This window comes from Phyllobates terribilis, unplaced genomic scaffold (genome assembly GCF_046119375.1).
Source record: "Phyllobates terribilis strain yellow unplaced genomic scaffold, ASM4611937v1 Scaffold_11__3_contigs__length_659146591, whole genome shotgun sequence".
Lineage (NCBI taxonomy): Eukaryota > Metazoa > Chordata > Amphibia > Anura > Dendrobatidae > Phyllobates > Phyllobates terribilis.
Window position 1 is genome coordinate 327,322,117 of NW_027362771.1, and position 27,465 is coordinate 327,349,581.

Consider the following 27,465-nt stretch of genomic DNA (forward strand, 5'->3'; position numbering starts at 1 on the left):
CAATAAAACTGTACAACAGTAAAAATCAGACCCACCAAGACTGTGTTAAGAGAAAGTGAAAAAGGACCCACTATAAGTGTGCTATAAGTCTATTTTTGCACTTGCAACAATCTTCAATGGCAAGCATCTGACACACTGATTCCACACTGATCTGTTACTTTTTTATATGACCGACGAATCTCATTCATTCTTTTTTTTTTCTTTCAGTTTTTCAGGGTTTTTTCCTTCTCTTTCACTTAATGTCAGACAGGTATGATTCCCTCTCAGTAGTAACTGTTCCTTTATACTTTGCTCCACAGTGATATCTGCTCCAATGAAATAACTCAGTGTTGCGACAGTCTATTAGGTTATTGATAACTGAACAGCTATGTGTTGCACCATTTTTGCTTGCCCAACCTTGTATCTAAGTAGGATTATATCTTGTCAGCTGTTAAATGGGTTTTCCAGGCAACAAATTAAAGAATACACAATCAACTATTTAAAGATGAGTTGCTTATATTTTTTTGGAAAACTTCTTTAACCATACAAAATTTTAGAAAACAGCGGAGTATGTGAACTTCATTTTTGTATCATTGATGTTTGTTGATTGTCTCTTTGCCCAAATAAAAATGTTCAAAATAAAAAAATGTATCCTTGTTTTTCGGTCTCTTGTAACCAGGGTTGACCACCGTACAAAAATTCCTAGACAGTCCTAAAATAAGGGACTCTTCTAGTGTTGGATGAAAAAAATAAAATGACGCCTTCTTTTTTTTTTATTTTGTAAACTGAAACAGGGGGATTTTGTAGGCTAAAGTGTGGCTGATTTACAGTAGCTATCATTTTAATGCTGAGTTTTCTATGCAGATTTTCCCCATAGACTTGCATTACATATGGAAAATCTGCCAGTAAAAAAAGCACTTGCATTTTTACTGCGTTCCAGCGGTGGAAATGCAGAAAAAAACGAATGTAGTCCGCAACTAAGTATATAAATAAAGTTTTGTCAAAGCCAAATTCCAGAAAGTATCAAACACAAAACAGCTTTCTTTAAAGCATGACACACCAAGAGACATAAACCTCTGCGTCAAAAACACGGTAAAAAAAAGCACGCAAAAACGCAATGAAAAAAAACGCAAGCAACCTAATTTACATAATGGGTGCAGAAATAGTGCAGAAATTCTACAGCTTAAAAAACTCACCAAAAGCTAAGTCGACCTGTTGGGAAGAGGTTAAAGCCGTCAATAAATAAAGAAGAGTTCAGGTTGGCAACCATTTGTTCCATGACATTACCTTACCTCCATCAACAATATTTCTGACAAATAGCGTGCAGTATACTGCCACCTTAGGCAATCACTTACCTCGAGAGCATAGGCTTTTCCTATCCCATCAGTAGCACCAGTGACCACTACAAAACCAAAGACAAAAATTAAACACTGAACAAAACCTTATAAAGTCTGGTATACAGCTGCTTCCTAAAGACTTTACATAAAAGTGCTAATTTTTTTCTATATTCTGGTATTTTCTGCTATTCTCTATTTTCATTAAAATTCTTTTTTCTTCTTCTTTTCTTTCAAATAATTGTCAAATAACTAAAAGGTAATAAAATATTCATATGCAGTTTGACTATGCCACTCCTGTCAATATGTCTTGCAACAGTCAGATGGAGATACATACCTTTATGCAGAGACAACTCACACCTACAGTGTCCATTTTAGGACATGATCAGATATCAAAATCAAACATCAGAATGATGCCAGTTTGAGGCTAAATACCCTGTCTGACAAGTGATTCTGACAAGTGATCCTAACAAGAGATTCTGACAAGTGATCCTGACAAGTGATTCTGACAAGTGATTCTGACAAGTGATTTTAACAAGTGATCCTGATAAATGATTCTGACAAGTGATTCTGACAAGTGATCCTGACAAGTGATTCTGACAAGTGATTCTGACAAGTGATTTTAACAAGTGATCCTGATAAATGATTCTGACAAGTGATTTTGATAAGTGACTTTTACAACTGTAATAATAATAATAATAATAATAATAATAATAATAATAAAGGCACTGTTCGCTGATGGGACTTGAACCCAAAATTCTGTGTCTAGAAGCCAGTGCTCTAACCACTGAGCTAATAAACTCAGTTGATGAAACCTAGAAGTTCTATTTGGTTATATGATTTTCAGTGCAAACCTGTCTGAAACTGATTGGGACTTTCAGAAATACCTCCCCCAAGCCAAATTCAAATGATGTTTGATTTTGATGTGTGAGTCTAATTGACTTTCTTCAAACATCAGAAACAGAATCATAATGACTTTTAGGCACCCTGAGTATTTTCATGGCGAATCTCATTAGACAAGAAAAGCTGCCAGGTACTATCTCTTGACTGGGCAGCTGAGCAGCAGCATCACCGGCTACAGGTCGCCAATATGGGGATCTCTGCAGGTAGGCCTGACCAGCCTGAACCCAAGGTTGCCCTTGTATGTTAAGCTTCGTCCCTACTCCTCCGGTAATGAGGAGCAACGGGTTGGAATTGTGATCTCTCTACTGCAGGGCGATCCTCAATCCTGGGCGTTTTCTTTACCGCAGGACTCGGTTTGTTTCCAGTCTGTGGAGGGGTTTTTCGGGGCTCTGACCCTTATCTAGTATGACCCTGACCGAGTCGCCATGGCTGAGTCTAGGCTACGTCGCCTTCAGCAGGGAAAACGGTCAGTGGAGACATACAGTTCGGAATTCCGTAGATGGGCAGCGGATTCCAAATGGAATGACTCAGCCCTTAGAAGTCAATTTTGTGAGGGGCTTACTGAAAGGTTAAAAGATGCCCTAGCAGTATATGAAGCCCCTCAGTCCTTGGAGGCTGCCATATCTTTGGCCATACGTCTTAATAGACGCCTTCGGGATAGACGGGTGAGACCACCTTCTCCGGGGCCTTCTTGTCAGGGTTGGGTACCTCTGCCAGGGGAGCAGTCTGGAGGTAAACCAGTATTGGGGGAGGTGGAAGAACCCATGCCGTTGAGGGGTGTCTCTGCATCATACATCTCCCCGGAGATTCGCAAGAAAAAAGGCGTATTTTTTTTTGTGGGAAAAAGGGACATTTTGTTGGGACCTGTCTTTCAATTCCTAAACAAAAGGAAACTCGATTAACTCTTGGTAGTCTGGAGTTGGATAAACAAGTGGTGCAATGGTGGCCAAACTGCAGTTCCCGATTTGTCCTGACAGCAGAGGTGGTGCTAGAGAGCAAAACTGAGAAAATTTCTGTGTTTGTTGACAGTGGAGCCAGAGTCAGCATGGTGGATGTGAAAATTCATGGTCTTGCTTGCTGTATTTTAGATAAACCTATTTCCATTTTCGCCATCGACTAGGCGCCACTTGCACAGAAAGCATTTACTCAGATTTACATTATGTAAAACTGAGGGTGGGGTCAGTTCATTGAGAAATTATCCCTTGCTATGTTCTGGACAATCTTCCCACACCGATTGTCTTGGGTATCCCTTGGTTTGTTAAACATAATCCGTTGGTGGATTGGCAAACCGGGGAGATTATTGAATGGGGAGATTACTGCCATGAGATCTGTTTAGATATTTCCCTTGCTACTGTCTCTACTGAAATATTACCTGCTTTTCTGGCTGGTTTTGAGGACGTTTTGATGAGGGGGTGTCAGGACTTGCCTCCTCATCATGCTTATGACTGTCCTATTAACCTGACCCCCGGAGCTAAACTACCGAAGTCCAGACTGTATAATCTTTCTGGCCCTGAGAGACAAGCCATGAAGGATTTCATTTTGGAAAGTCTGGAGAAGGGACATACCAGACCCTCATCTTTGCCCGTGGCAGCAGGGTTCATCTTTGTGAAGAAAAAAGATGGCGGTCTACGTCTCTGTTTAGATTTCCAGGAATTGAATCAAATTACCATCCGTGATCCATACCTGCTCCCTCTGATTCCTGATTTGTTCAGCCAGGTGGTGGGAGCTAAGGTATTCTCCAAGTTGGATTTAAGGGGAGCCTCCAACCTGGTTAGAATCAGAGAAGGGGACGAATGGAAAACAACATTCAATACCCAGAAAGGACATTTCGAGAGTCTGATTATGCCTTTTGGTTTGACCAATGCACCTGCAGTATTCCAGCATTTCATAAATGACATTTTCCGTCATTTGGTGGGGAGGTTTATGGTGGTCTATCTGGACGATATTTTGGTTTACTCACTTGATTTTGAGACTCATCGGGGGCATGTTAAGCAGGTGCTTCAGATATTAAGGGATAACAAACTTTATGCCAAACTAAAAAAATGTGTTTTCGCTGTTCAGGAGGTGCAGTTTTTGGGGTACTTGTCATCTTCGGGTTTTCGGATGGATCCGGAGAAGATCCGTGCAGTCCTTGACTGGGAACGTCCCGAGAACCTGAAAGCTCTACATCGTTTTTTGGGCTTTACTAATTTTTACCGGAAATTCATCCAAAATTACTCTGTTATAGTGAAACCCCCTACTGACATGACTAAGAAGGGGTCTGATTTTTCCAAATGGTCGGATGCTTCCCTCCAGGCTTTTTCTTCCTTAAAGAATCATTTTGCCACTGCACCTATACTCAGTCAACCCGATGTTTCTCAACCCTTTATTGTGGAGGTTGATGCATCGGATGTCGGGGTTGGGGTACTCTTCTTCTGCTACCTATTCCTAGTAGGCCATGGACACACTTGTCCATGGATTTTATTACTGACCTACTGGTTTCTGCAGGCAAAACGGTGGTGGTAGTAGATAGGTTCAGTAAAATGGTTCAATTTGTCGCATTGCCTGCGCTTCCAAATGCCAAGACACTTGCTTAGGTGTTCATAAATGAGGTCGTGAAGCTTCACGGGGTTCCCTCAGATGTGGTGTCAGATCGGGGGACCCAGTTTGTTTACAAGTTCTGGAAGGCATTCTGTTCTCGACTGGGGGTACAGCTGTCCTTTTCCTCTGCCTTCCAACCTCAGTCGAATGGACAGAGCAAGCATGTTAAATCAGAATTTGGAGACCTACCTCAGGTGTTTCGTTTCTGAAAATCAGGAGGATTGGGCATCCTACCTACTTCTGGCAGAATTTGCCAGTAATAATCATCGTCTAGAATCCACTGGCAGGTCACCGTTCTTCAGTACATACGGTTATCGCCCACAGTTTCTTACCTTTAGTGGGGGAGGAGCTTCAGGAGTTCCTGAGGAGGAACAGTTTGCTTCGTCGCTCTCCTCGGTATGGCAGGGTGTGCTGAGTAATTTAAAGATCATGGGAGACAGGTATAAATGTATGGCTGAGAGAAAATGCTTGCCAGGTCCGGACCTGAAAGTGAATGACTTTGTGTAGTTGTCTACCAGGAATATAAGATTGAAAGTCCCTTGTTGGAAGCTGGGACCTAGGTTTATTGGTCCCTATAAAATAACCTCCGTCATTAACCCAGCAGCGTTTCGTCTTGAACTTCCTCAGGTCCTTAAAGTCCACAACATGTTCCATAGGTCCTTTCTTTAAAAATACGTGGAACCTCTTGAGCCCTCGCCTCTACCACCGCCCCCAGTAATGGTTGATGGTAATCTGGAGTTCCAGATTTTGAGGATTGTAGATTCTCATCTCCAACGTCGTTCTCTACAATACTCCAGAGGAGAGGATGTGGATTTCAGCATCAGAGGTGAACACTCCCAGATTGGTTCGCTCATTTCACATCTCTTTTCCGGAGAAACCCGGTCCTGAGTGTCTGGAGGCCACTCGTAGAGGGGGGGTACTGTCACGGGTGTGTCAAAGGTGACAGACAGTCGCCCTGCAGTTGGTTGCAGGAGATCTCTACGTTTGGCATTACAGACATCTTCTTATAGGCTGGCTGTCTCTATGACCCAGCGCTACCTCCCTCTGGCTAATTAGCTCCCTGGCCTGGGTGTATAAATACCTGGTGTGTCTGAGAGGGAGGTACTGGCAATATTCATTACTACTTATGAGGCTTTAGCAAGAGCAGTACTTCGTCCTCTCTGGAGCTTGAGGCCGTGTGCACATTTGTTTGGAGTTGTCTAAAGCTAAGCAATCCCCCCCCTCGTTTGTCTACCGTTGTTGTCTACAGAGTTTAGTGGAGGTCGACTAGTGCTCATCTCCTTCCTTCCCTAGCCTTTGCCATATGCCAGGGAAAGTCAGGGCGAGGCATGAGAGCAGCGATTGGTGAAGAGCAAATTTAGGGATGGTAATTGAGACAGGGTGACACTAGACTAGACTAGGAAGTCTCCCCTCCCCCCTTTCCCTAGTGTCTGGGCTCCCTTTCCTTCTTCCCTCTATGTTGCACTAAGTCTTTCCCACACATTGCGTGACACAGTGTAGCATCAGCGTCTCTGCCTCCTGCTGGGCAGAGACGCCGTTCCCCTCACTGCTGCGGTCCAGGTCCGGCGTCTTCCCGCTCCCCTGCTGCTGTGGCGCGCATCACGCGCTGCTTCCCCGGCACTGTGCTTAGGGCGCACGCGCTCCCTCCCTCTTAAAGGGGCCGCGCGCGCCGTCCTATAAAGTCCCCTATATAAGGCACCTGTCTGCCAGTCTGTCTGTCAGTCCAGCCCGCCAGCCTGTCTAACAGTTCTGTTCTCTAGTCTGTCTACAGTTGTGCCCGCCAGCCTGCTTACCTGGAGCATCTGAATGTAACCTGCCGTGCCCGCCAGTCTGCCTAACTGGAGCACCTGCCTGTTTCCTGTTGTGCCCGCCAGCCAGTCTACCCGGAGCACCTGCCAGTTACCTGCCGTGCCCACCTGCTCGCCTACCCAGAGCACCCGTCTGGCTTTCTGCCGAACAAGCCTGCTTATCTACCCGCTCTACCCTTCAGCCTTCCTGCCGTGCTCATCCGCTGCACCGGTCAGTTCCTGCCATCTGACCCGTGGGAGTCACCTGCTCTCACACTAGGTCGGTCCCAGAGTGGCACCTGGTCCACCTGCCCGGTTCCTCACTGGTTCATGGAGTCAACTAAGCCGCCGTGTGACCTTGGTCAGGCAGAGTAGGCACTTAGGCTCCTGAAGGATGATATAAATATCCAAATGTCCCTTGGCTGAAAAAAGGTTCCCCACCCCTGGTTTAGACAACCACCCCCCTTTTTCCTCGTTAAAATTTCAAGATATTTAAAAAAAAAAAACATATTTACATTAATAAAAGTCCAATCTATTAAAATCTAAAATTTAACCCAATCAGTAAAAACCGTAAAGAGAAACAGTCATTACATCTCAGAAAAAAAATTTGATCAAAAGCTATCGTTTTATCTACCCCAAACCGGTAAAGATAAAAACAACAACTCACTACACCAAAAACTAACCCCCACACAGCTCCATTGAGCGAAAAATGAACACATTAAGAGTCTCGGAAAATGGTGACACAAGCTATTTTTTTTTATTTTACAAATTTCTAATTTTTTTCACTATTTTAATAAAAATTACAAGTTTGGTATCCCTGTAACAGTACTGACCTGTAGAATCGTGTCAGGCTATTTTTACTGAACAATGAACGTCATAAAAACAAAACCCCAAAAATAATTGCGTTTTTTTTTCACAGTTTTATCACACTTAGAGCATTTTTCTCCTATTTTCCAGTACGTCGCATGGTAAATAAATGGTGTAATTTAAAAGTACAATGCCTTTATATGGCTATGTCGGTGGAAAAATAAGAAAGTTATGGCTCTTGAAAGTAGATGAAAGTGCAAAAATGAAAAAACACCAGATCCATAAAGGGTTAGAGAGTAGCTGTTGTTTTAATTTTCTTATTTCACAGATCAATATATTATATGAAAATAAGCAACATTGTAATATGTCTTATAGAAATCTGCTTCTTTTTCCTCCTGGATTGATTATTCAATCTCAATTTATGGGTAAAATCTGTATTCAGTGAATACAGATTTACCAATTACTAAGATCAGGGACATGGATGGAAATTATGGGCCCCATAGCAGAAGTCCTAACTGGACACCACCATCCCAAAAAAAATATATATATATTCGGCAGAGCTGGTGGGGTCACATTGCATAGACATAGTCAGAGGAAGGCATATCCCCCCAACTTTTAAAGACATATTTTTCTCCTATTAAATCCTTTAAGTGTTCCCGCTCGCACCGTATGATGCCCCCCACAGTGCACCCAACACAGCATGGGGAACCACACAGTGCCCCAACACAGTATTCAGGCCTCCATAGTACCTCCAACAAAGTACGGAGGCCCCTATGGTGCTCCCAACACAGTATGGGAGAACCTAGCATAATAAATTGGGGGTAGGGGGTGGGAGAGAGGACATGAAAGATTAAATATGTATATATGTATATATATATATACAGTACAGACCAAAAGTTTGGACACACCTTCTCATTTAAAGATTTTTCTGTTTTTTCATGACTATGAAAATTGCACATTCACACTGAAAGCATCAAAACTATGAATTAACACATGTGGAATTACATGCTTAACAAAAAAGTGTGAAACAACTGAAAATATGTCTTATATTCTAGGTTCTTCAAAGTGGCCACCTTTTGCTTTGATGACTGCTTTGCACACTCTTGGCATTCTCTTGATGAGCTTCAAGAGGTAGTCACCGGAAATGGTCTTCCAACAATCTTGAAGGAATTCCCAGAGATGCTTAGCACTTGTTGGCCCTTTTGCCTTCACTCTGCGGTCCAGCTCACCCTAAACCAACTCGATTGGGTTCAGGTCTGGTGACTGTGGAGGCCAGGTCATCTGTCGTAGCACCCCATCACTCTCCCCCTTGGTCAAATAGCCCTAACACAGCCTGGAGGTGTGTTTGGGGTCATTGTCCTGTTGAAAAATAAATGATGGTCCAACTAAACGCAAACCGGATGGAATAGCATGCCACTGCAAGATGCTGTGGTAGCCATGCTGGTTCAGTATGCCTTCAATTTTGAATAAATCCCCAACAGTGTTACCAGCAAAGCACCCCCACACCATCACACCTCCTCCTCCATGCTTCACGGTGGGAACCAGCCATGTAGAGTCCATCCGTTCACCTTTTCTGCGTCGCACAAAGACACGGTGGTTGGAACCAAAGCACAGATTTGGACTCATCAGACCAAAGCACAGATTTCCACTGGTCTAATATCCATTCCTTGTGTTCTTTAGCCCAAACAAGTCTCTTCTGCTTGTTGCCTGTCCTTAGCAGTGGTTTCCTAGCAGCTATTTTACCATGAAGGCCTGCTGCACAAAGTCTCCTCTTAACAGTTGTTGTAGAGATGTGTCTGCTGCTAGAACTCTGTGTGGCATTGACCTGGTCTCTAATCTGAGCTGCTGTTAACCTGCGATTTCTGAGGCTGGTGACTTGGATAAACTTATCCTCAGAAGCAGAGGTGACTCTTGGTCTTCCTTTCTTGGGGCGGTCCTCATGTGAGCCAATTTCTTTGTAGCGCTTGATGGTTTTTGCAACTGCACTTGGGGACACTTTCAAAGTTTGCCCAATTTTTCGCACTGACTGACCTTCATTTCTTAAAGTAATGATGGCCACTCGTTTTTCTTTACTTAGCTGCTTTTTTCTTGCCATAATACAAATTCTAACAGTCTATTCAGTAGGACTATCAGCTGTGTATGCACCTGACTTCTGCACAACACAACTGATTGTCCCAACCCCATTTATAAGGCAAGAAATCCCACTTATTAAACCTGACAGGGCACACCTGTGAAGTGAAAACCATTTCCGGTGACTACCTCTTGAAGGTTCATCAAGAGAATGGCAAGAGTGCGCAAAGCAGTCATCAAAGCAAAAGGTGGCCACTTTGAAGAACCTAGAATATAATACATATTTTCAGTTGTATCACAACTTTTTGTTAAGTATATAATTCCACATGTGTTAATTCATAGTTTTGATGCCTTCAGTGTGAATGTACAATTTTCATAGTCATGAAAATACAGAAAAATCTTAAAATGAGAAGGTGTGTCCAAACTTTTGGTCTGTACTGTATATTATATATATATATATATATATATGTACACACACACTGTATATATATATATATATATATATATATATATATATATATACTAGATGGTGGCCCGATTCAAACGCATCGGGTATTCTAGAATATGTATGTGGTACATCGGGCGCAATCAGCACAGCGGTTTTTAAATTTTGCGCCAATATCGCTGATTGTTCGTGGCCGGCGGCCGCGACCAATCAGCGATACTGGCGCCAAATTTAAACACTGTTGTGCTGAATGGTCGTGGCCACCGGCCGCGACCAATCAGCAATATTGGCGCCAACTTTAAACACCGCTCTTCACAGAGGTCAGCAGCGATGCAGCCGAAGTACCCCGACCGGCGGCGCCGCTGACCTCCATGCGGCTACCGTCGGGAGATCAGCGGCTAGGGCCGCTGATCTCCCGACGGCAAGTGTGAAGGGAGGATCGGGGAGCGGCGCCGCCGGTCGGGATACTTCTGCTGTGAGCAGCCGGTCATCTCCCGCAGCGCCGCTCCCCGGTCCTCACTGATACAATTCGCTGATTGGTCGCGGCTGCCGGCCGCGACCAATCAGCGATATTGGCGCCAAATTTAAACAGGCTCTCCGTCCCTCACTAACACGGTTCGCTGACTGGTCGCGGCCGCCGGCCACGACTAGTGTTGAGCATTCCGATACTGAAATATCGGGTATCGGCCGATATTCGCGGTATCGGAATTCCGATACTTAATTCCGATACTATTGCAATATCGTATACCGGAATCGGAAGTTCCCATAATGCAATGAGACATTTTCATTTTATTCAGCCAATGAGGATCCTAAGAAGTGTGGGCACATCCTGTTAGGCATGTAGGCATCTTAACTAATGGCATGGCTGTGATTGGCTGCTGAAATGATGTCATGATGCACTATAAAAGCCACCGCCGCCATTTTGAGCTCACTCTGCTGTGAATTCAGTTAGGGATAGGACGCTGTTGTTCTGAGGGACAGTTTTAGCTACCTATTTGCTCTATACTGCTTTACCCAAGCTACTTTCTAAATCACTGTGCCTTGCAGTGCTAGTGCACAGTTCCCTGTGCTGTTCACCGCTATCTGCAAGGTCTGTGTGTGTGAGTGCAGCTCACCCTGTAGTGTGTGCTTCAGCCAAGTCTGGTTGTAGTGCACTCAGTGTGTGTCACTGCCTCATACATTGTCCTTTTTTGCCAATTCATAATTTTTCCTGATATCTCCTATTAGTGTGGTGGTTCCATCTGTATTCAGCTAAATTGGTTCCAAACACACTATATAGGAGTAGATAGAGAAATTTTTTTCCGTCTTGCAGCACTAGTGCACAGTGCTCTGCATCTGTACTGTTCACCGCTGTCTGCAAGGTCTGGTGTGTGAGTGCAGCTCACCCTGTAGTGTGTGCTTCAACCCCGTCTGGTTGTAGTGCACTCAGTGTGTGTCACTGCCTCATACATTGTCCTTTATTGCCAATTCATAATTTTTCCTGATATCTCCTATTAGTGTGGTGGTTCCATCTGTATTCAGCTAAATTGGTTCCAAACACACTATATAGGAGTAGATAGAGAATTTTTTTTCCGTCTTGCAGCACTAGTGCACAGTGCTCTGCATCTGTACTGTTCACCGCTGTCTGCAAGGTCTGGTGTGTGAGTGCAGCTCACCCTGTAGTGTGTGCTTCAACCCCGTCTGGTTGTAGTGCACTCAGTGTGTGTCACTGCCTCATACATTGTCCTTTATTGCCAATTCATAATTTTTCCTGATATCTCCTATTAGTGTGGTGGTTCCATCTGTATTCAGCTAAATTGGTTCCAAACACACTATATAGGAGTAGATAGAGAATTTTTTTTCCGTCTTGCAGCACTAGTGCACAGTGCTCTGCATCTGTACTGTTCACCGCTGTCTGCAAGGTCTGGTGTGTGAGTGCAGCTCACCCTGTAGTGTGTGCTTCAACCCCGTCTGGTTGTAGTGCACTCAGTGTGTGTCACTGCCTCATACATTGTCCTTTATTGCCAATTCATAATTTTTCCTGATATCTCCTATTAGTGTGGTGGTTCCATCCATATTCAGCTAAATTGATTCCAAACACACTATATAGGAGTAGATAGAGGAGCCTTTCTGCAGCATTGGGCCCTGCAGCCCCAGCCAGATTAGTATTAGCCTATTTTTTGCAGCCTCATCTATTGCATTGTAGGTTACCTTCCTACATTGTAATAGCTACAAAAAGTTTGTGATACTATCGTTATTACATCTTTAGGCACATCCAGTGTCTTTTTGTGACAAAAAAAACCTAAATAAAGTTCACCAAACACTCCACTTTACAGTTGTGTAGGCCACATTAGCTCATATTAAAGTCTAGTCCACACTTTATAAAATTAGTGTTTCTTATACCTGTTAGCAGCTGTTCAGGAATAAGCACACTAAGCCCTTAGTACTTTTCTGCCTATCTTTATCAGTCTACCAAGATGAAGAAGGCAGGGAGTAAGGCATGTGGTCGTGGTCGTGGGCGTGGGCGTGGAGTTTCTGCAGGGAGAGGACGTGAGGATTCTGTGCCTGCAGGGAGAGGACGTGGGGATTCTGTGCCTGCTGCGGGCACCAGTGACTCAGCATCCCCCAGTTTTACCAGGGAACAGTCCTTTATGGCAGCTTTGTAGGAGCTAGCCGTACCCCACTGCTGCGCGAGGACCAAATTGAAGCCGTTGTCGGATGGATGGCAGCTAACGCATCGACTTCAATTAGTTCCAGATCCTCTCAGGTCCTGAGCACTGAAGAGCACCCATCTGTCTCTTCACCACCTGCCAAATTGCCCAGGCAGTCAGAGAGCCCTGGACAGGAGCCATCTCTACTTCTGTTCTCTGAATCTCTTGGCTTGGAAAGAGGGGGCCAGCCAAGCAGAATTCGAGAATTTGAAGAAGAGGTAGTATGCAGTGATGCGCAACCGTTTTGTCTCTCTGAATCTGAAGAGGCGGGTGGGCCAGTGCCTATGGTCAGCAGCACACCTCAGTACGCATCTGATGATGAGACTCAGGTGCCACTTTCTGGTGCGTACTGTGCTGTCGAGACTACCCAGGAGAAGCAGTTGTTTGAAGAGGGTGGTGTAGATGATGAGGTCCTTGACCCATCATGGCGTGAGGGACAGGAAGGTGGTGGGAGCAGCTCTGAGGAAGAGATTCCCCGAACGGCCCAAAAAGGAGGGAGAGGGAGGGGGCAGACTTGGTTGCCTGTAGCCTCCACTTCGGCACCCATTAGGAGCATGGCTCTTCCAAAATCCAAAGCGGGCGCTCCCAAGACTTGCAGTGCCTGGTCCTTTTTTGACACAGTTGCAGATGACATTTGCTTTGTCAAATGCAAGCTGTGTAATCAGAAGGTGAAAAGAGGGAAAAGTGTCAGCAACCTCAATACCACAAATATGTGGAAACATGTGCGGACCAAGCACGTGGTGGAGTTACACAAACACACTGAAGACCTAGGCCAACCTACAGCGCCACCTACCACCTCTTCAGCTCGTGTTGTAGCCTCTTCCTCCAGCTCACACACAGCTGGTTCGGCTTCCTCACAGGATCGCCATGGAAGAATCTCTGGCACTGTTGTACAGAGACACAATGTAATTCCACCCACAGCACCACTTTCCCAGTCATCCTCACACTCCCAGGCCAGTCTACAGCCATCGTTAGCACAGGCATGGGAGAAAAGGCGCCCATACTCGGCAAACCACCCCCGAGCACAGGCTCTGAATGCTGGCATTGCTAAACTACTGGCCCTTGAAATGCTATCATTCAGGCTGGTGGAGACTGACACATTCCGTAACTTTATGGCATTGGCAGTCCCACAATACAACGTGCCCAGCCGCTTTTATTTCAGCAGGCAAGCCGTCCCTGCCCTGCAACATCATGTGGAGGGAAAAATTAAACATGCGCTACAAAACGCCGTCAGTAGCAAGGTCCACCTGACCACTGATGCGTGGACCAGTAAGCATGGACAGGGACGATACCTTTCCCTCACTGCCCATTGGGTAAATGTTGTGGAGCCGGGTACAGATCTTGAGAGTGGCGCTGTACGTGTTCTGCCAACTCCAAGGATTGCAGGAATCCAGTCTGTACACATTGACTCCTCCTCATACTCCAGTTCCTCTGAATCAGCGCTGCAGGAGCCGTCACGGTCTACCTCCACATCGACCCGTGAACGGTTACCTGTTATGATGACCGATATGAGCACAGCCGTGGCCAAACGTCAACAGGCCGTATTAAAATTAATTTTTTTGGGGAATCGAAGCCACACAGCGCAGGAGCTCTGGAATGCCATCAAGCAGCAGAGTGACGTGTGGTTTGTGCCAGCGAATCTCCAGCCAGGCATGGTAGTGTGTGACAATGGCCGAAATCTGGTGGCAGCTCTGGGCCTAGGCAACCTCACTCACATCCCATGTCTGGCACATGTGCTCAACTTGGTCGTGCAGAGTTTTTTGAGGGACTATCCGGATCTTGATGCACTGCTTCACAAGGTCCGCATAGAGTGCGCTCACTTGCGGCGTTCCAGCAATGCAAGATCACGCATTGCAGCTCTGCAGCGCCGATTATGTCTTCCGGAACATCGCATCATATGTGACCTACCCACCAGGTGGAATTCAACGTTACATATGTTGGAGAGGTTGTGTGAGCAGCAGGCAGCAGTAATGGAGTACCAGCTGCAGCAGGCGCAAACAAGTCGCAGTGCGCGCCGTTCACACTTCACCACCACTGAGTGGGCCTCTATGAAGGACATTTGCCACGTTTTGCGTGCCTTCGATTATTCCACGCGGATGGCGAGTGCAGATGATGCACTAGTCAGCATGACTATCCCCCTTATCTGCCTGCTTGAAAAAACACTGCAAGCACTAAGGGACGAGGTTTTGGAAGAGGTGGAGGATGAGGAGTCACAAATGCCATCTGCTTCTCTACAGTCTGCGCAACGTGGTTCCTCACAAAGGCCTAGGCAGGGGACACTTTGTGAGGAGGATGAGGAGGAGTCAATGGATGAGGAAGACATCTGTCCAGAGGAGGGAGGTACACAATGCTCTAGTAGTCAGTATCTAGAGCGAGGGTGGGGTGATGCAGAGCAGGCAGAGATCACGCCTCAAGCAGGGGACAGCGTTTCTTGGCCAGTTGGCAGTCTGCAGCACATGGTTGATTTCATGCTGCAGTGCCTCAGAAACGACCGCCGCATCGCCCACATTCTCAACACGGCTGATTATTGGGTGTCCACCCTCCTAGATCCTCGCTACCGGGACAACTTACAAAGCCTCATAACACCATTGAACCGGGAGCGTAAAATGCGGGAGTACCAAGACGCACTGGTGCATTCCATCATGTTCTCCATTCCAACCGAGAGCAGAGCTGCTAGTGCTTTACAAAGCAGCTCAGTGCGTCGAGGCAGTGGAGGAAGCTCTGCACAAAGAGGGAGCAGAAGCAGCGCCTCAGCACAAGGCAAGACCAGTATGGCCGAAATGTGGCAAAGTTTTGTGTCCCCGCCGCCACAAATGTCTACACCATCACAGACAGCTCCAGTCAGCAGGAGGCAACGTTTCCGTCAGATGGTGACAGACTACATGTCTTGCCCTCTTAGTGTACTCCCAGACGGCTCTTCTCCCTTCAAGTTTTGGGTCTGTAAGCTGGATACATGGCCAGAGCTTAGTCAGTATGCACTGGAGGTGCTAGCTTGCCCTGCTGCTAGTGTATTATCGGAACGCGTCTTTAGTGCCGCAGGTGGTGTACTAACAGACCGTCGCATGCGACTATCCTCCGATAACGTTGACCGGCTTACTTTTCTCAAAATGAACAAGGCCTGGATCTCTCATGAATTTGCCAGTCCTCTTCCAGAATAAATAATTGGTTGGCAACAGTATCCAGGTCTCCTGTTCTGTTCATGTTTCTACCACCTGAACTGTAATCCCTGAGCTCCAACACCGCCAGTTGGCGCTCGGAAGTGCCGTCTGCACAGTCAACACTTGCTGCCGTGTTATTGGGGTTCAGTAACGTCAGCTGTTCTCCTGCTGTGCGGACGGCAATTTCTCCTGATTTGTCCACATCCACTGTACTACACATTTTAAAGTTGCTCCAATTACTCCTCTGGCTCCTCTGTTTTCATTCTTATCCCTGGGCTCCAGCACCGCCAGTTGGCGCTCGGAAGTGCTGTCTGCACAGTCAACACTTGCTACCATGTTATTGGGGTTCAGTAACGTCAGCTGTTCCCCTGCTGTGCGGACGGCAATTTCTCCTGCTCTGTCCACATTCTCACTACTACAGATTTTAAAGTTGCTCCAATTACACCTCTGGCTCCTCTGTTTTCAGTATTATCCCTGAGCTCCAACACCGCCAGTTGGCGCACGGAAGTGCCGTCTGCACAGTCAACACTTGCTGCCGTGTTATTGGGGTTCAGTAACGTCAGCTGTTCTCCTGCTGTGCGGACGGCAATTTCTCCTGCTTTGTCCACATCCACTGTACTACACATTTTAAAGTTGCTCGAATTACACCTCTGGCTCCTCTGTTTTCATTCTTATCCCTGGGCTCCAGCACCGCCAGTTGGCGCTCGGAAGTGCCGTCTGCACAGTCAACACTTGCTGCCGTGTTATTGGGGTTCAGTAACGTCAGCTGTTCCCCTGCTGTGCGGACGGCAATTTCTCCTGCTCTGTCCACATTCTCACTACTACAGATTTTAAAGTTGCTCCAATTACACCTCTGGCTCCTCTGTTTTCATTCTTATCCCTGGGCTCCAGCACCGCCAGTTGGCGCTCGGAAGTGCTGTCTGCACAGTCAACACTTGCTACCATGTTATTGGGGTTCAGTAACGTCAGCTGTTCCCCTGCTGTGCGGACGGCAATTTCTCCTGCTCTGTCCACATTCTCACTACTACAGATTTTAAAGTTGCTCCAATTACACCTCTGGCTCCTCTGTTTTCAGTATTATCCCTGAGCTCCAACACCGCCAGTTGGCGCACGGAAGTGCCGTCTGCACAGTCAACACTTGCTGCCGTGTTATTGGGGTTCAGTAACGTCAGCTGTTCTCCTGCTGTGCGGACGGCAATTTCTCCTGCTTTGTCCAAATCCACTGTACTACACATTTTAAAGTTGCTCGAATTACACCTCTGGCTCCTCTGTTTTCATTCTTATCCCTGGGCTCCAGCACCGCCAGTTGGCGCTCGGAAGTGCCGTCTGCACAGTCAACACTTGCTGCCGTGTTATTGGGGTTCAGTAACGTCAGCTGTTCTCCTGCTGTGCGGACGGCAATTTCTCCTGCTTTGTCCACATCCACTGTACTACACATTTTAAAGTTGCTCGAATTACACCTCTGGCTCCTCTGTTTTCATTCTTATCCCTGGGCTCCAGCACCGCCAGTTGGCGCTCGGAAGTGCCGTCTGCACAGTCAACACTTGCTACCATGTTATTGGGGTTCAGTAACGTCAGCTGTTCCCCTGCTGTGTTCACGGCAATTTCTCCTGCTCTGTCCATATTCACTGTGCTACTTATTTAAAACTTGCTCCAATTACACCTCTGGCTCCTCCGTTTTTAGTATTTACCCTGGGCTCCAACACCGCCAGTTGGCGCTCGGAAGTGCTGTCTGCACAGTCAACACTTGCTGCCGTGTTATTGGGGTTCAGTAACGTCAGCTGTTCCCCTGCTGTGCGGACGGCAATTTCTCCTGCTCTGTCCACATTCTCACTACTACAGATTTTAAAGTTGCTCCAATTACACCTCTGGCTCCTCTGTTTTCAGTATTATCCCTGAGCTCCAACACCGCCAGTTGGCGCACGGAAGTGCCGTCTGCACAGTCAACACTTGCTGCCGTGTTATTGGGGTTCAGTAACGTCAGCTGTTCTCCTGCTGTGCGGACGGCAATTTCTCCTGCTTTGTCCACATCCACTGTACTACACATTTTAAAGTTGCTCGAATTACACCTCTGGCTCCTCTGTTTTCATTCTTATCCCTGGGCTCCAGCACCGCCAGTTGGCGCTCGGAAGTGCCGTCTGCACAGTCAACACTTGCTGCCGTGTTATTGGGGTTCAGTAACGTCAGCTGTTCCCCTGCTGTGCGGACGGCAATTTCCCCTGCTCTGTCCACATTCTCACTACTACAGATTTTAAAGTTGCTCCAATTACACCTCTGGCTCCTCTGTTTTCATTCTTATCCCTGGGCTCCAGCACCGCCAGTTGGCGCTCGGAAGTGCTGTCTGCACAGTCAACACTTGCTACCATGTTATTGGGGTTCAGTAACGTCAGCTGTTCCCCTGCTGTGCGGACGGCAATTTCTCCTGCTCTGTCCACATTCTCACTACTACAGATTTTAAAGTTGCTCCAATTACACCTCTGGCTCCTCTGTTTTCATTCTTATCCCTGGGCTCCAGCACCGCCAGTTGGCGCTCGGAAGTGCCGTCTGCACAGTCAACACTTGCTGCCGTGTTATTGGGGTTCAGTAACGTCAGCTGTTCCCCTGCTGTGCGGACGGCAATTTCTCCTGCTCTGTCCACATTCTCACTACTACAGATTTTAAAGTTGCTCGAATTACACCTCTGGCTCCTCTGTTTTCATTCTTATCCCTGGGCTCCAGCACCGCCAGTTGGCGCTCGGAAGTGCTGTCTGCACAGTCAACACTTGCTACCATGTTATTGGGGTTCAGTAACGTCAGCTGTTCCCCTGCTGTGCGGACGGCAATTTCTCCTGCTCTGTCCACATTCTCACTACTACAGATTTTAAAGTTGCTCCAATTACACCTCTGGCTCCTCTGTTTTCATTCTTATCCCTGGGCTCCAGCACCGCCAGTTGGCGCTCGGAAGTGCCGTCTGCACAGTCAACACTTGCTGCGGTGTTATTGGGGTTCGGTAACGTCAGCTGTTCCCCTGCTGTGTTCACGGCAATTTCTCCTGCTCTGTCCATATTCACTGTGCTACTTATTTAAAACTTGCTCCAATTACACCTCTGGCTCCTCCGTTTTTAGTATTTACCCTGGGCTCCAACACCGCCAGTTGGCGCTCGGAAGTGCTGTCTGCACAGTCAACACTTGCTGCCGTGTTATTGGGGTTCAGTAACGTCAGCTGTTCTCCTGCTGTGCGGACGGCAATTTCTCCTGCTTTGTCCACATCCACTGTACTACACATTTTAAAGTTGCTCGAATTACACCTCTGGCTCCTCTGTTTTCATTCTTATCCCTGGGCTCCAGCACCGCCAGTTGGCGCTCGGAAGTGCCGTCTGCACAGTCAACACTTGCTGCGGTGTTATTGGGGTTCGGTAACGTCAGCTGTTCCCCTGCTGTGTTCACGGCAATTTCTCCTGCTCTGTCCATATTCACTGTGCTACTTATTTAAAACTTGCTCCAATTACACCTCTGGCTCCTCCGTTTTTAGTATTTACCCTGGGCTCCAATACCGCTAGTTGCTGCTCAGAAGTGCCGTCTGCACAGTCAACGCTTGCTCCAGTGTTATTGGGATTCAGTAACGTCAGCTGATCCCCAGCTGTGTGTCCGGCAAATTCTCCTGCTTTCTCCACATCCACTGTAGTACGGATTTAAAACCTCCTCCAAATACACCTCTGGCTCTTCTGTTTTTAGTATTTACCCTGGGCTCCAGCACCGCCAGCTGGTTCTCGGCAGTTCCATTGGCTCTTGTACCTTCTGCTACCCATCCGGGTTCCAGTACCGTCAGCTGGTTCTCGGCAGTGTCTTTGGCACGGGTACTCCCTCCTGCCCAGCCTGGTTCCAGCACGCCAGCTGTTTCCGGGTAGTGTCAACGTCACTTTGCCTCCAATGCGTTGTCCTGTCGTGTTGCGGTCGGGTTAGCCGACTCTATGGTGCCTGCAGTTTAGGTGACTCCTATGTGGGCTGCGGGATCTGGCAATGAAGGCTGGTTCCATAGTGCCAATAGGACAAGCACCCTCTGTAGGACTGTGGGTTTTGGTAACTGCGGCCGGCTCGCGGCCTTGAACTTTTTTTTTACATGGGTACCTTCTGCTACCCATCCGGGTTCCAGTACCATCAGCTGGTTCTCGGCAGTGCCTTTGGATTAGGTGCCTCCTTCTCGGTATCCAAGTTCCACCAACGTCTGCTGGTCCTTGGTAGTGCTTTCTGGCACAGGTACCTCCTGCTTAGTAACCGAGTTCCAGTAACATCAGCTGGTCCTCGGTAGTTCCATTGGCTCTTGTACCTTCTGCTACCCATCCGGGTTCCAGTACCGTCAGCTGGTCCTCGGTAGTTCCATTTGCTCTTGTATCTTCTGCTACCCATCCGGGTTCCAGTACCGTCAGCTGGTCCTCGGTAGTTCCATTTGCTCTTGTATCTTCTGCTACCCATCCGGGTTCCAGTACCGTCAGCTGGTTCTCGGCAGTGCCTTTGGATTAGGTGCCTCCTTCTCGGTATCCAAGTTCCACCAACGTCTGCTGGTCCTTGGTAGTGCTTTCTGGCACAGGTACCTCCTGCTTAGTAACCGAGTTCCAGTAACATCAGCTGGTCCTCGGTAGTTCCATTGGCTCTTGTACCTTCTGCTACCCATCCGGGTTCCAGTACCGTCAGCTGGTCCTCGGTAGTTCCATTTGCTCTTGTATCTTCTGCTACCCATCCGGGTTCCAGTACCGTCAGCTGGTTCTCGGCAGTGCCTTTGGATTAGGTGCCTCCTTCTCGGTATCCAAGTTCCACCAACGTCTGCTGGTCCTTGGTAGTGCTTTCTGGCACAGGTACCTCCTGCTTAGTAACCGAGTTCCAGTAACATCAGCTGGTCCTCGGTAGTTCCATTGGCTCTTGTACCTTCTGCTACCCATCCGGGTTCCAGTACCGTCAGCTGGTCCTCGGTAGTTCCATTTGCTCTTGTATCTTCTGCTACCCATCCGGGTTCCAGTACCGTCAGCTGGTTCTCGGCAGTGTCTTTGGCACGGGTACTCCCTCCTGCCCAGCCTGGTTCCAGCACGCCAGCTGTTTCCGGGTAGTGTCAACGTCACTTTGCCTCCAATGCGTTGTCCTGTCGTGTTGCGGTCGGGTTAGCCGACTCTATGGTGCCTGCAGTTTAGGTGACTCCTATGTGGGCTGCGGGATCTGGCAATGAAGGCTGGTTCCATAGTGCCAATAGGACAAGCACCCTCTGTAGGACTGTGGGTTTTGGTAACTGCGGCCGGCTCGCGGCCTTGAACTTTTTTTTTACATGGGTACCTTCTGCTACCCATCCGGGTTCCAGTACCGTCAGCTGGTTCTCGGCAGTGCCTTTGGATTAGGTGCCTCCTTCTCGGTATCCAAGTTCCACCAACGTCTGCTGGTCCTTGGTAGTGCTTTCTGGCACAGGTACCTCCTGCTTAGTAACCGAGTTCCAGTAACATCAGCTGGTCCTCGGTAGTTCCATTGGCTCTTGTACCTTCTGCTACCCATCCGGGTTCCAGTACCGTCAGCTGGTCCTCGGTAGTTCCATTTGCTCTTGTATCTTCTGCTACCCATCCGGGTTCCAGTACCGTCAGCTGGTCCTCGGTAGTTCCATTTGCTCTTGTATCTTCTGCTACCCATCCGGGTTCCAGTACCGTCAGCTGGTTCTCGGCAGTGCCTTTGGATTAGGTGCCTCCTTCTCGGTATCCAAGTTCCACCAACGTCTGCTGGTCCTTGGTAGTGCTTTCTGGCACAGGTACCTCCTGCTTAGTAACCGAGTTCCAGTAACATCAGCTGGTCCTCGGTAGTTCCATTGGCTCTTGTACCTTCTGCTACCCATCCGGGTTCCAGTACCGTCAGCTGGTCCTCGGTAGTTCCATTTGCTCTTGTATCTTCTGCTACCCATCCGGGTTCCAGTACCGTCAGCTGGTTCTCGGCAGTGCCTTTGGATTAGGTGCCTCCTTCTCGGTATCCAAGTTCCACCAACGTCTGCTGGTCCTTGGTAGTGCTTTCTGGCACAGGTACCTCCTGCTTAGTAACCGAGTTCCAGTAACATCAGCTGGTCCTCGGTAGTTCCATTGGCTCTTGTACCTTCTGCTACCCATCCGGGTTCCAGTACCGTCAGCTGGTCCTCGGTAGTTCCATTTGCTCTTGTATCTTCTGCTACCCATCCGGGTTCCAGTACCGTCAGCTGGTTCTCGGCAGTGTCTTTGGCACGGGTACTCCCTCCTGCCCAGCCTGGTTCCAGCACGCCAGCTGTTTCCGGGTAGTGTCAACGTCACTTTGCCTCCAATGCGTTGTCCTGTCGTGTTGCGGTCGGGTTAGCCGACTCTATGGTGCCTGCAGTTTAGGTGACTCCTATGTGGGCTGCGGGATCTGGCAATGAAGGCTGGTTCCATAGTGCCAATAGGACAAGCACCCTCTGTAGGACTGTGGGTTTTGGTAACTGCGGCCGGCTCGCGGCCTTGAACTTTTTTTTTACATGGGTACCTTCTGCTACCCATCCGGGTTCCAGTACCGTCAGCTGGTTCTCGGCAGTGCCTTTGGATTAGGTGCCTCCTTCTCGGTATCCAAGTTCCACCAACGTCTGCTGGTCCTTGGTAGTGCTTTCTGGCACAGGTACCTCCTGCTTAGTAACCGAGTTCCAGTAACATCAGCTGGTCCTCGGTAGTTCCATTGGCTCTTGTACCTTCTGCTACCCATCCGGGTTCCAGTACCGTCAGCTGGTCCTCGGTAGTTCCATTTGCTCTTGTATCTTCTGCTACCCATCCGGGTTCCAGTACCGTCAGCTGGTTCTCGGCAGTGTCTTTGGCACGGGTACTCCCTCCTGCCCAGCCTGGTTCCAGCACGCCAGCTGTTTCCGGGTAGTGTCAACGTCACTTTGCCTCCAATGCGTTGTCCTGTCGTGTTGCGGTCGGGTTAGCCGACTCTATGGTGCCTGCAGTTTAGGTGACTCCTATGTGGGCTGCGGGATCTGGCAATGAAGGCTGGTTCCATAGTGCCAATAGGACAAGCACCCTCTGTAGGACTGTGGGTTTTGGTAACTGCGGCCGGCTCGCGGCCTTGAACTTTTTTTTTACATGGGTACCTTCTGCTACCCATCCGGGTTCCAGTACCGTCAGCTGGTTCTCGGCAGTGCCTTTGGATTAGGTGCCTCCTTCTCGGTATCCAAGTTCCACCAACGTCTGCTGGTCCTTGGTAGTGCTTTCTGGCACAGGTACCTCCTGCTTAGTAACCGAGTTCCAGTAACATCAGCTGGTCCTCGGTAGTTCCATTGGCTCTTGTACCTTCTGCTACCCATCCGGGTTCCAGTACCGTCAGCTGGTCCTCGGTAGTTCCATTTGCTCTTGTATCTTCTGCTACCCATCCGGGTTCCAGTACCGTCAGCTGGTTCTCGGCAGTGTCTTTGGCACGGGTACTCCCTCCTGCCCAGCCTGGTTCCAGCACGCCAGCTGTTTCCGGGTAGTGTCAACGTCACTTTGCCTCCAATGCGTTGTCCTGTCGTGTTGCGGTCGGGTTAGCCGACTCTATGGTGCCTGCAGTTTAGGTGACTCCTATGTGGGCTGCGGGATCTGGCAATGAAGGCTGGTTCCATAGTGCCAATAGGACAAGCACCCTCTGTAGGACTGTGGGTTTTGGTAACTGCGGCCGGCTCGCGGCCTTGAACTTTTTTTTTACATGGGTACCTTCTGCTACCCATCCGGGTTCCAGTACCGTCAGCTGGTTCTCGGCAGTGCCTTTGGATTAGGTGCCTCCTTCTCGGTATCCAAGTTCCACCAACGTCTGCTGGTCCTTGGTAGTGCTTTCTGGCACAGGTACCTCCTGCTTAGTAACCGAGTTCCAGTAACATCAGCTGGTCCTCGGTAGTTCCATTGGCTCTTGTACCTTCTGCTACCCATCCGGGTTCCAGTAACATCAGCTGGTCCTCGGTAGTTCCATTGGCTCTTGTACCTTCTGCTACCCATCCGGGTTCCAGTACCGTCAGCTGGTTCTCGGCAGTGCCTTTGGATTAGGTGCCTCCTTCTCGGTATCCAAGTTCCACCAACGTCTGCTGGTCCTTGGTAGTGCTTTCTGGCACAGGTACCTCCTGCTTAGTAACCGAGTTCCAGTAACATCAGCTGGTCCTCGGTAGTTCCATTGGCTCTTGTACCTTCTGCTATCCATCCGGGTTCCAGTACCGTCAGCTGGTCCTCGGTAGTTCCTCAGCTTTCTTGTACCTTCTGCTACATTTCCAAGTTCAAGCTTTTTGAAATGGTTCTTGGTAATCACTCTGGATCTCCCTGACGAGGACCCTGAAGACGAGGACCCTGAAGACCAACCCTAAGAAGACGAGGACCCCGAAGACAATGACCCTGAAGACGAGGACCCTGAAGACCACCCCGAAGAAGACGAGGACCCTGAAGACCACCCCGAAGAAGACGAGGACCCCGAAGACGAGGACCCAGAAGACCAACCCGAAGAAGACGAGGACCCCGAAGACGAGGACCCCCGAAGACGACGACCCTGAAGACCACCCCGAAGAAGACCAAGAAGATGACCCTGAAGAAGTTGACCAAGAAGACAAAGAAGAGAAGACAAGCACCAAGATACAGAAAAACAAGAGACAGAAAACCAAGAAGCAGAAATACAAGAAGCTGCAGAACAAAAAGCGGAAGAACATTAAGCATAAGACTAAAAATCAGAGCAAAAGATAATATCTAAATTATAAGCAGAAGATGACTAAGCAGTGTATGGGGGTGAGTCCGTTCCTCCTCGTGGTGCCCCTGGAAAAGACCTGCTGCTGCAGGCCAAACTGAACGCGGACAAATCCTGTTGTAAATCTTTTGTGACGGGCAGAACGAAAGGTGTAATGTCCAACCTTTTATAGATAACAACTACAGGAATGCCTGTCACAAATAAGAATATGATGAAGAAGAAGAATATGAAGAAGATGAAGAAGTAGAATATGAAGAATGTAAAAAAAAGAATAATACGAAGAAGGTGAAGAAGAAGAAGGTGAAGAAGAAGTGGATGAAAAAGATGCTGAGGATGATGAAGGAGAAAGTGTGGGAGAAGTAAAAAAGAAGGTGAAGAGCATGGAAGTAGTGAAACATAAATATCTGACAAAATATAAAAATACTTAACATAGTTAATATTTCCGTAACTCAGAACATAATAAAAAAATATTAATTCCTGCTATTCCATTTGACTGGGCTAAACCTCTATGCCTTTATTGTCTCCCCCACCTCCCCCAATACATTCTACATTATTCTTAGTTGTTTTCCTTCATGTAGAAATAACCTACAAGGAAAGAAAGGGTTTATTTTAATTCCGATATTTATGTCCCATTGACTTGCATTGGTTTCCGGTATCGGAATCGGCGATATCCGATACTTTTTCGGTATCGGTCCGATCCAATCCGATCCGATATTTCCCGATATCGGAAGGTATCGCTCAACACTAGCCACGACCAATCAGCGATATTGGCGCCAAATTTAAACACCGCTGAGCTGATTGGCGCAGAGCGGTGTTTAGACTTGGCACCAATATAGCTGATTGGTTGCGGCCATCGGCAGCGACCAATCAGCGTCGTATTAGTGTGGGCCCGGGAGCGGTGCTGCTTGTGCGGGTACTTCCGCTGCGAGCAGCTGGGAGATGACCGGCTGTTCGCAGCAGAAGCATCCCGACCGGCGGCGCCGCCGCTCCCTGGTCCTCCCTTCACACTTGCCGTCGGGAGATCAGCGGCCCTAGCTGGCGCCGGTCATCTCCCGGCTGCATCGCCGCTGACCTCTGTGCGGCAGATGAGCAGCTAAAGGCCGCCATCTTTTTTCTGAAATCCCGCGTAGCTGATTGGCCGCGGCCGGACCAATCAGCGACATGGGATTTCCTGGACAGACAGACAGACGGGATAAGACAATTATATGCAGTACAGACCAAAAGTTTGGACACACCTTCTCATTTAAAGATTTTTCTGTATTTTCATGACTTTGAAAATTGTACATTCACACTGAAGGCATAAAAACTATGAATTAACACATGTGGAATTATATACTTAACAAAAAAGTGTGAAAAAACTGAAAATATATCTTATATTCTAGGTTCTTCAAAGTAGCCACCTTTTGCTTTGATGACTGCTTTGCACAATCTTGGCATTCTCTTGATGAGCTTCAAGAGGTAGTCACTAGTGTTGAGCATTCCGATACTGAAATATCGGGTATCGGCCGATATTCGCGGTATCGGAATTCCGATACTTAATTCCGATACTATTGCAATATCGTATACCGGAATCGGAAGTTCCCATAATGCAATGAGACATTTTCATTTTATTCAGCCAATGAGGATCCTAAGAAGTGTGGGCACATCCTGTTAGGCATGTAGGCATCTTAACTAATGGCATGGCTGTGATTGGCTGCTGAAATGATGTCATGATGCACTATAAAAGCCACCGCCGCCATTTTGAGCTCACTCTGCTGTGAATTCAGTTAGGGATAGGACGCTGTTGTTCTGAGGGACAGTTTTAGCTACCTATTTGCTCTATACTGCTTTACCCAAGCTACTTTCTAAATCACTGTGCCTTGCAGTGCTAGTGCACAGTTCCCTGTGCTGTTCACCGCTATCTGCAAGGTCTGTGTGTGTGAGTGCAGCTCACCCTGTAGTGTGTGCTTCAGCCAAGTCTGGTTGTAGTGCACTCAGTGTGTGTCACTGCCTCATACATTGTCCTTTTTTGCCAATTCATAATTTTTCCTGATATCTCCTATTAGTGTGGTGGTTCCATCTGTATTCAGCTAAATTGGTTCCAAACACACTATATAGGAGTAGATAGAGAAATTTTTTTCCGTCTTGCAGCACTAGTGCACAGTGCTCTGCATCTGTACTGTTCACCGCTGTCTGCAAGGTCTGGTGTGTGAGTGCAGCTCACCCTGTAGTGTGTGCTTCAACCCCGTCTGGTTGTAGTGCACTCAGTGTGTGTCACTGCCTCATACATTGTCCTTTATTGCCAATTCATAATTTTTCCTGATATCTCCTATTAGTGTGGTGGTTCCATCTGTATTCAGCTAAATTGGTTCCAAACACACTATATAGGAGTAGATAGAGAAATTTTTTTCCGTCTTGCAGCACTAGTGCACAGTGCTCTGCATCTGTACTGTTCACCGCTGTCTGCAAGGTCTGGTGTGTGAGTGCAGCTCACCCTGTAGTGTGTGCTTCAACCCCGTCTGGTTGTAGTGCACTCAGTGTGTGTCACTGCCTCATACATTGTCCTTTATTGCCAATTCATAATTTTTCCTGATATCTCCTATTAGTGTGGTGGTTCCATCCATATTCAGCTAAATTGATTCCAAACACACTATATAGGAGTAGATAGAGGAGCCTTTCTGCAGCATTGGGCCCTGCAGCCCCAGCCAGATTAGTATTAGCCTATTTTTTGCAGCCTCATCTATTGCATTGTAGGTTACCTTCCTACATTGTAATAGCTACAAAAAGTTTGTGATACTATCGTTATTACATCTTTAGGCACATCCAGTGTCTTTTTGTGACAAAAAAAACCTAAATAAAGTTCACCAAACACTCCACTTTACAGTTGTGTAGGCCACATTAGCTCATATTAAAGTCTAGTCCACACTTTATAAAATTAGTGTTTCTTATACCTGTTAGCAGCTGTTCAGGAATAAGCACACTAAGCCCTTAGTACTTTTCTGCCTATCTTTATCAGTCTACCAAGATGAAGAA

The 27,465-nt window shown here is 47.6% G+C and overlaps 1 protein-coding gene across 2 annotated transcripts in view; it reads right to left on the reverse strand.

Annotated features, from left to right (window-relative positions):
- The window catches only part of LOC141165128 (17-beta-hydroxysteroid dehydrogenase type 3-like), a 145,749-nt gene that overhangs the window by 74,391 nt on the left and 43,893 nt on the right, over positions 1 to 27,465 (reverse strand). For both annotated transcript variants that reach the window (XM_073650768.1, XM_073650767.1), the window contains exon 2: positions 1,335 to 1,381. In XM_073650768.1, coding sequence (XP_073506869.1) covers positions 1,335 to 1,381 — 47 coding nt within the window. The remainder of the gene's footprint in view (positions 1 to 1,334; positions 1,382 to 27,465) is intronic.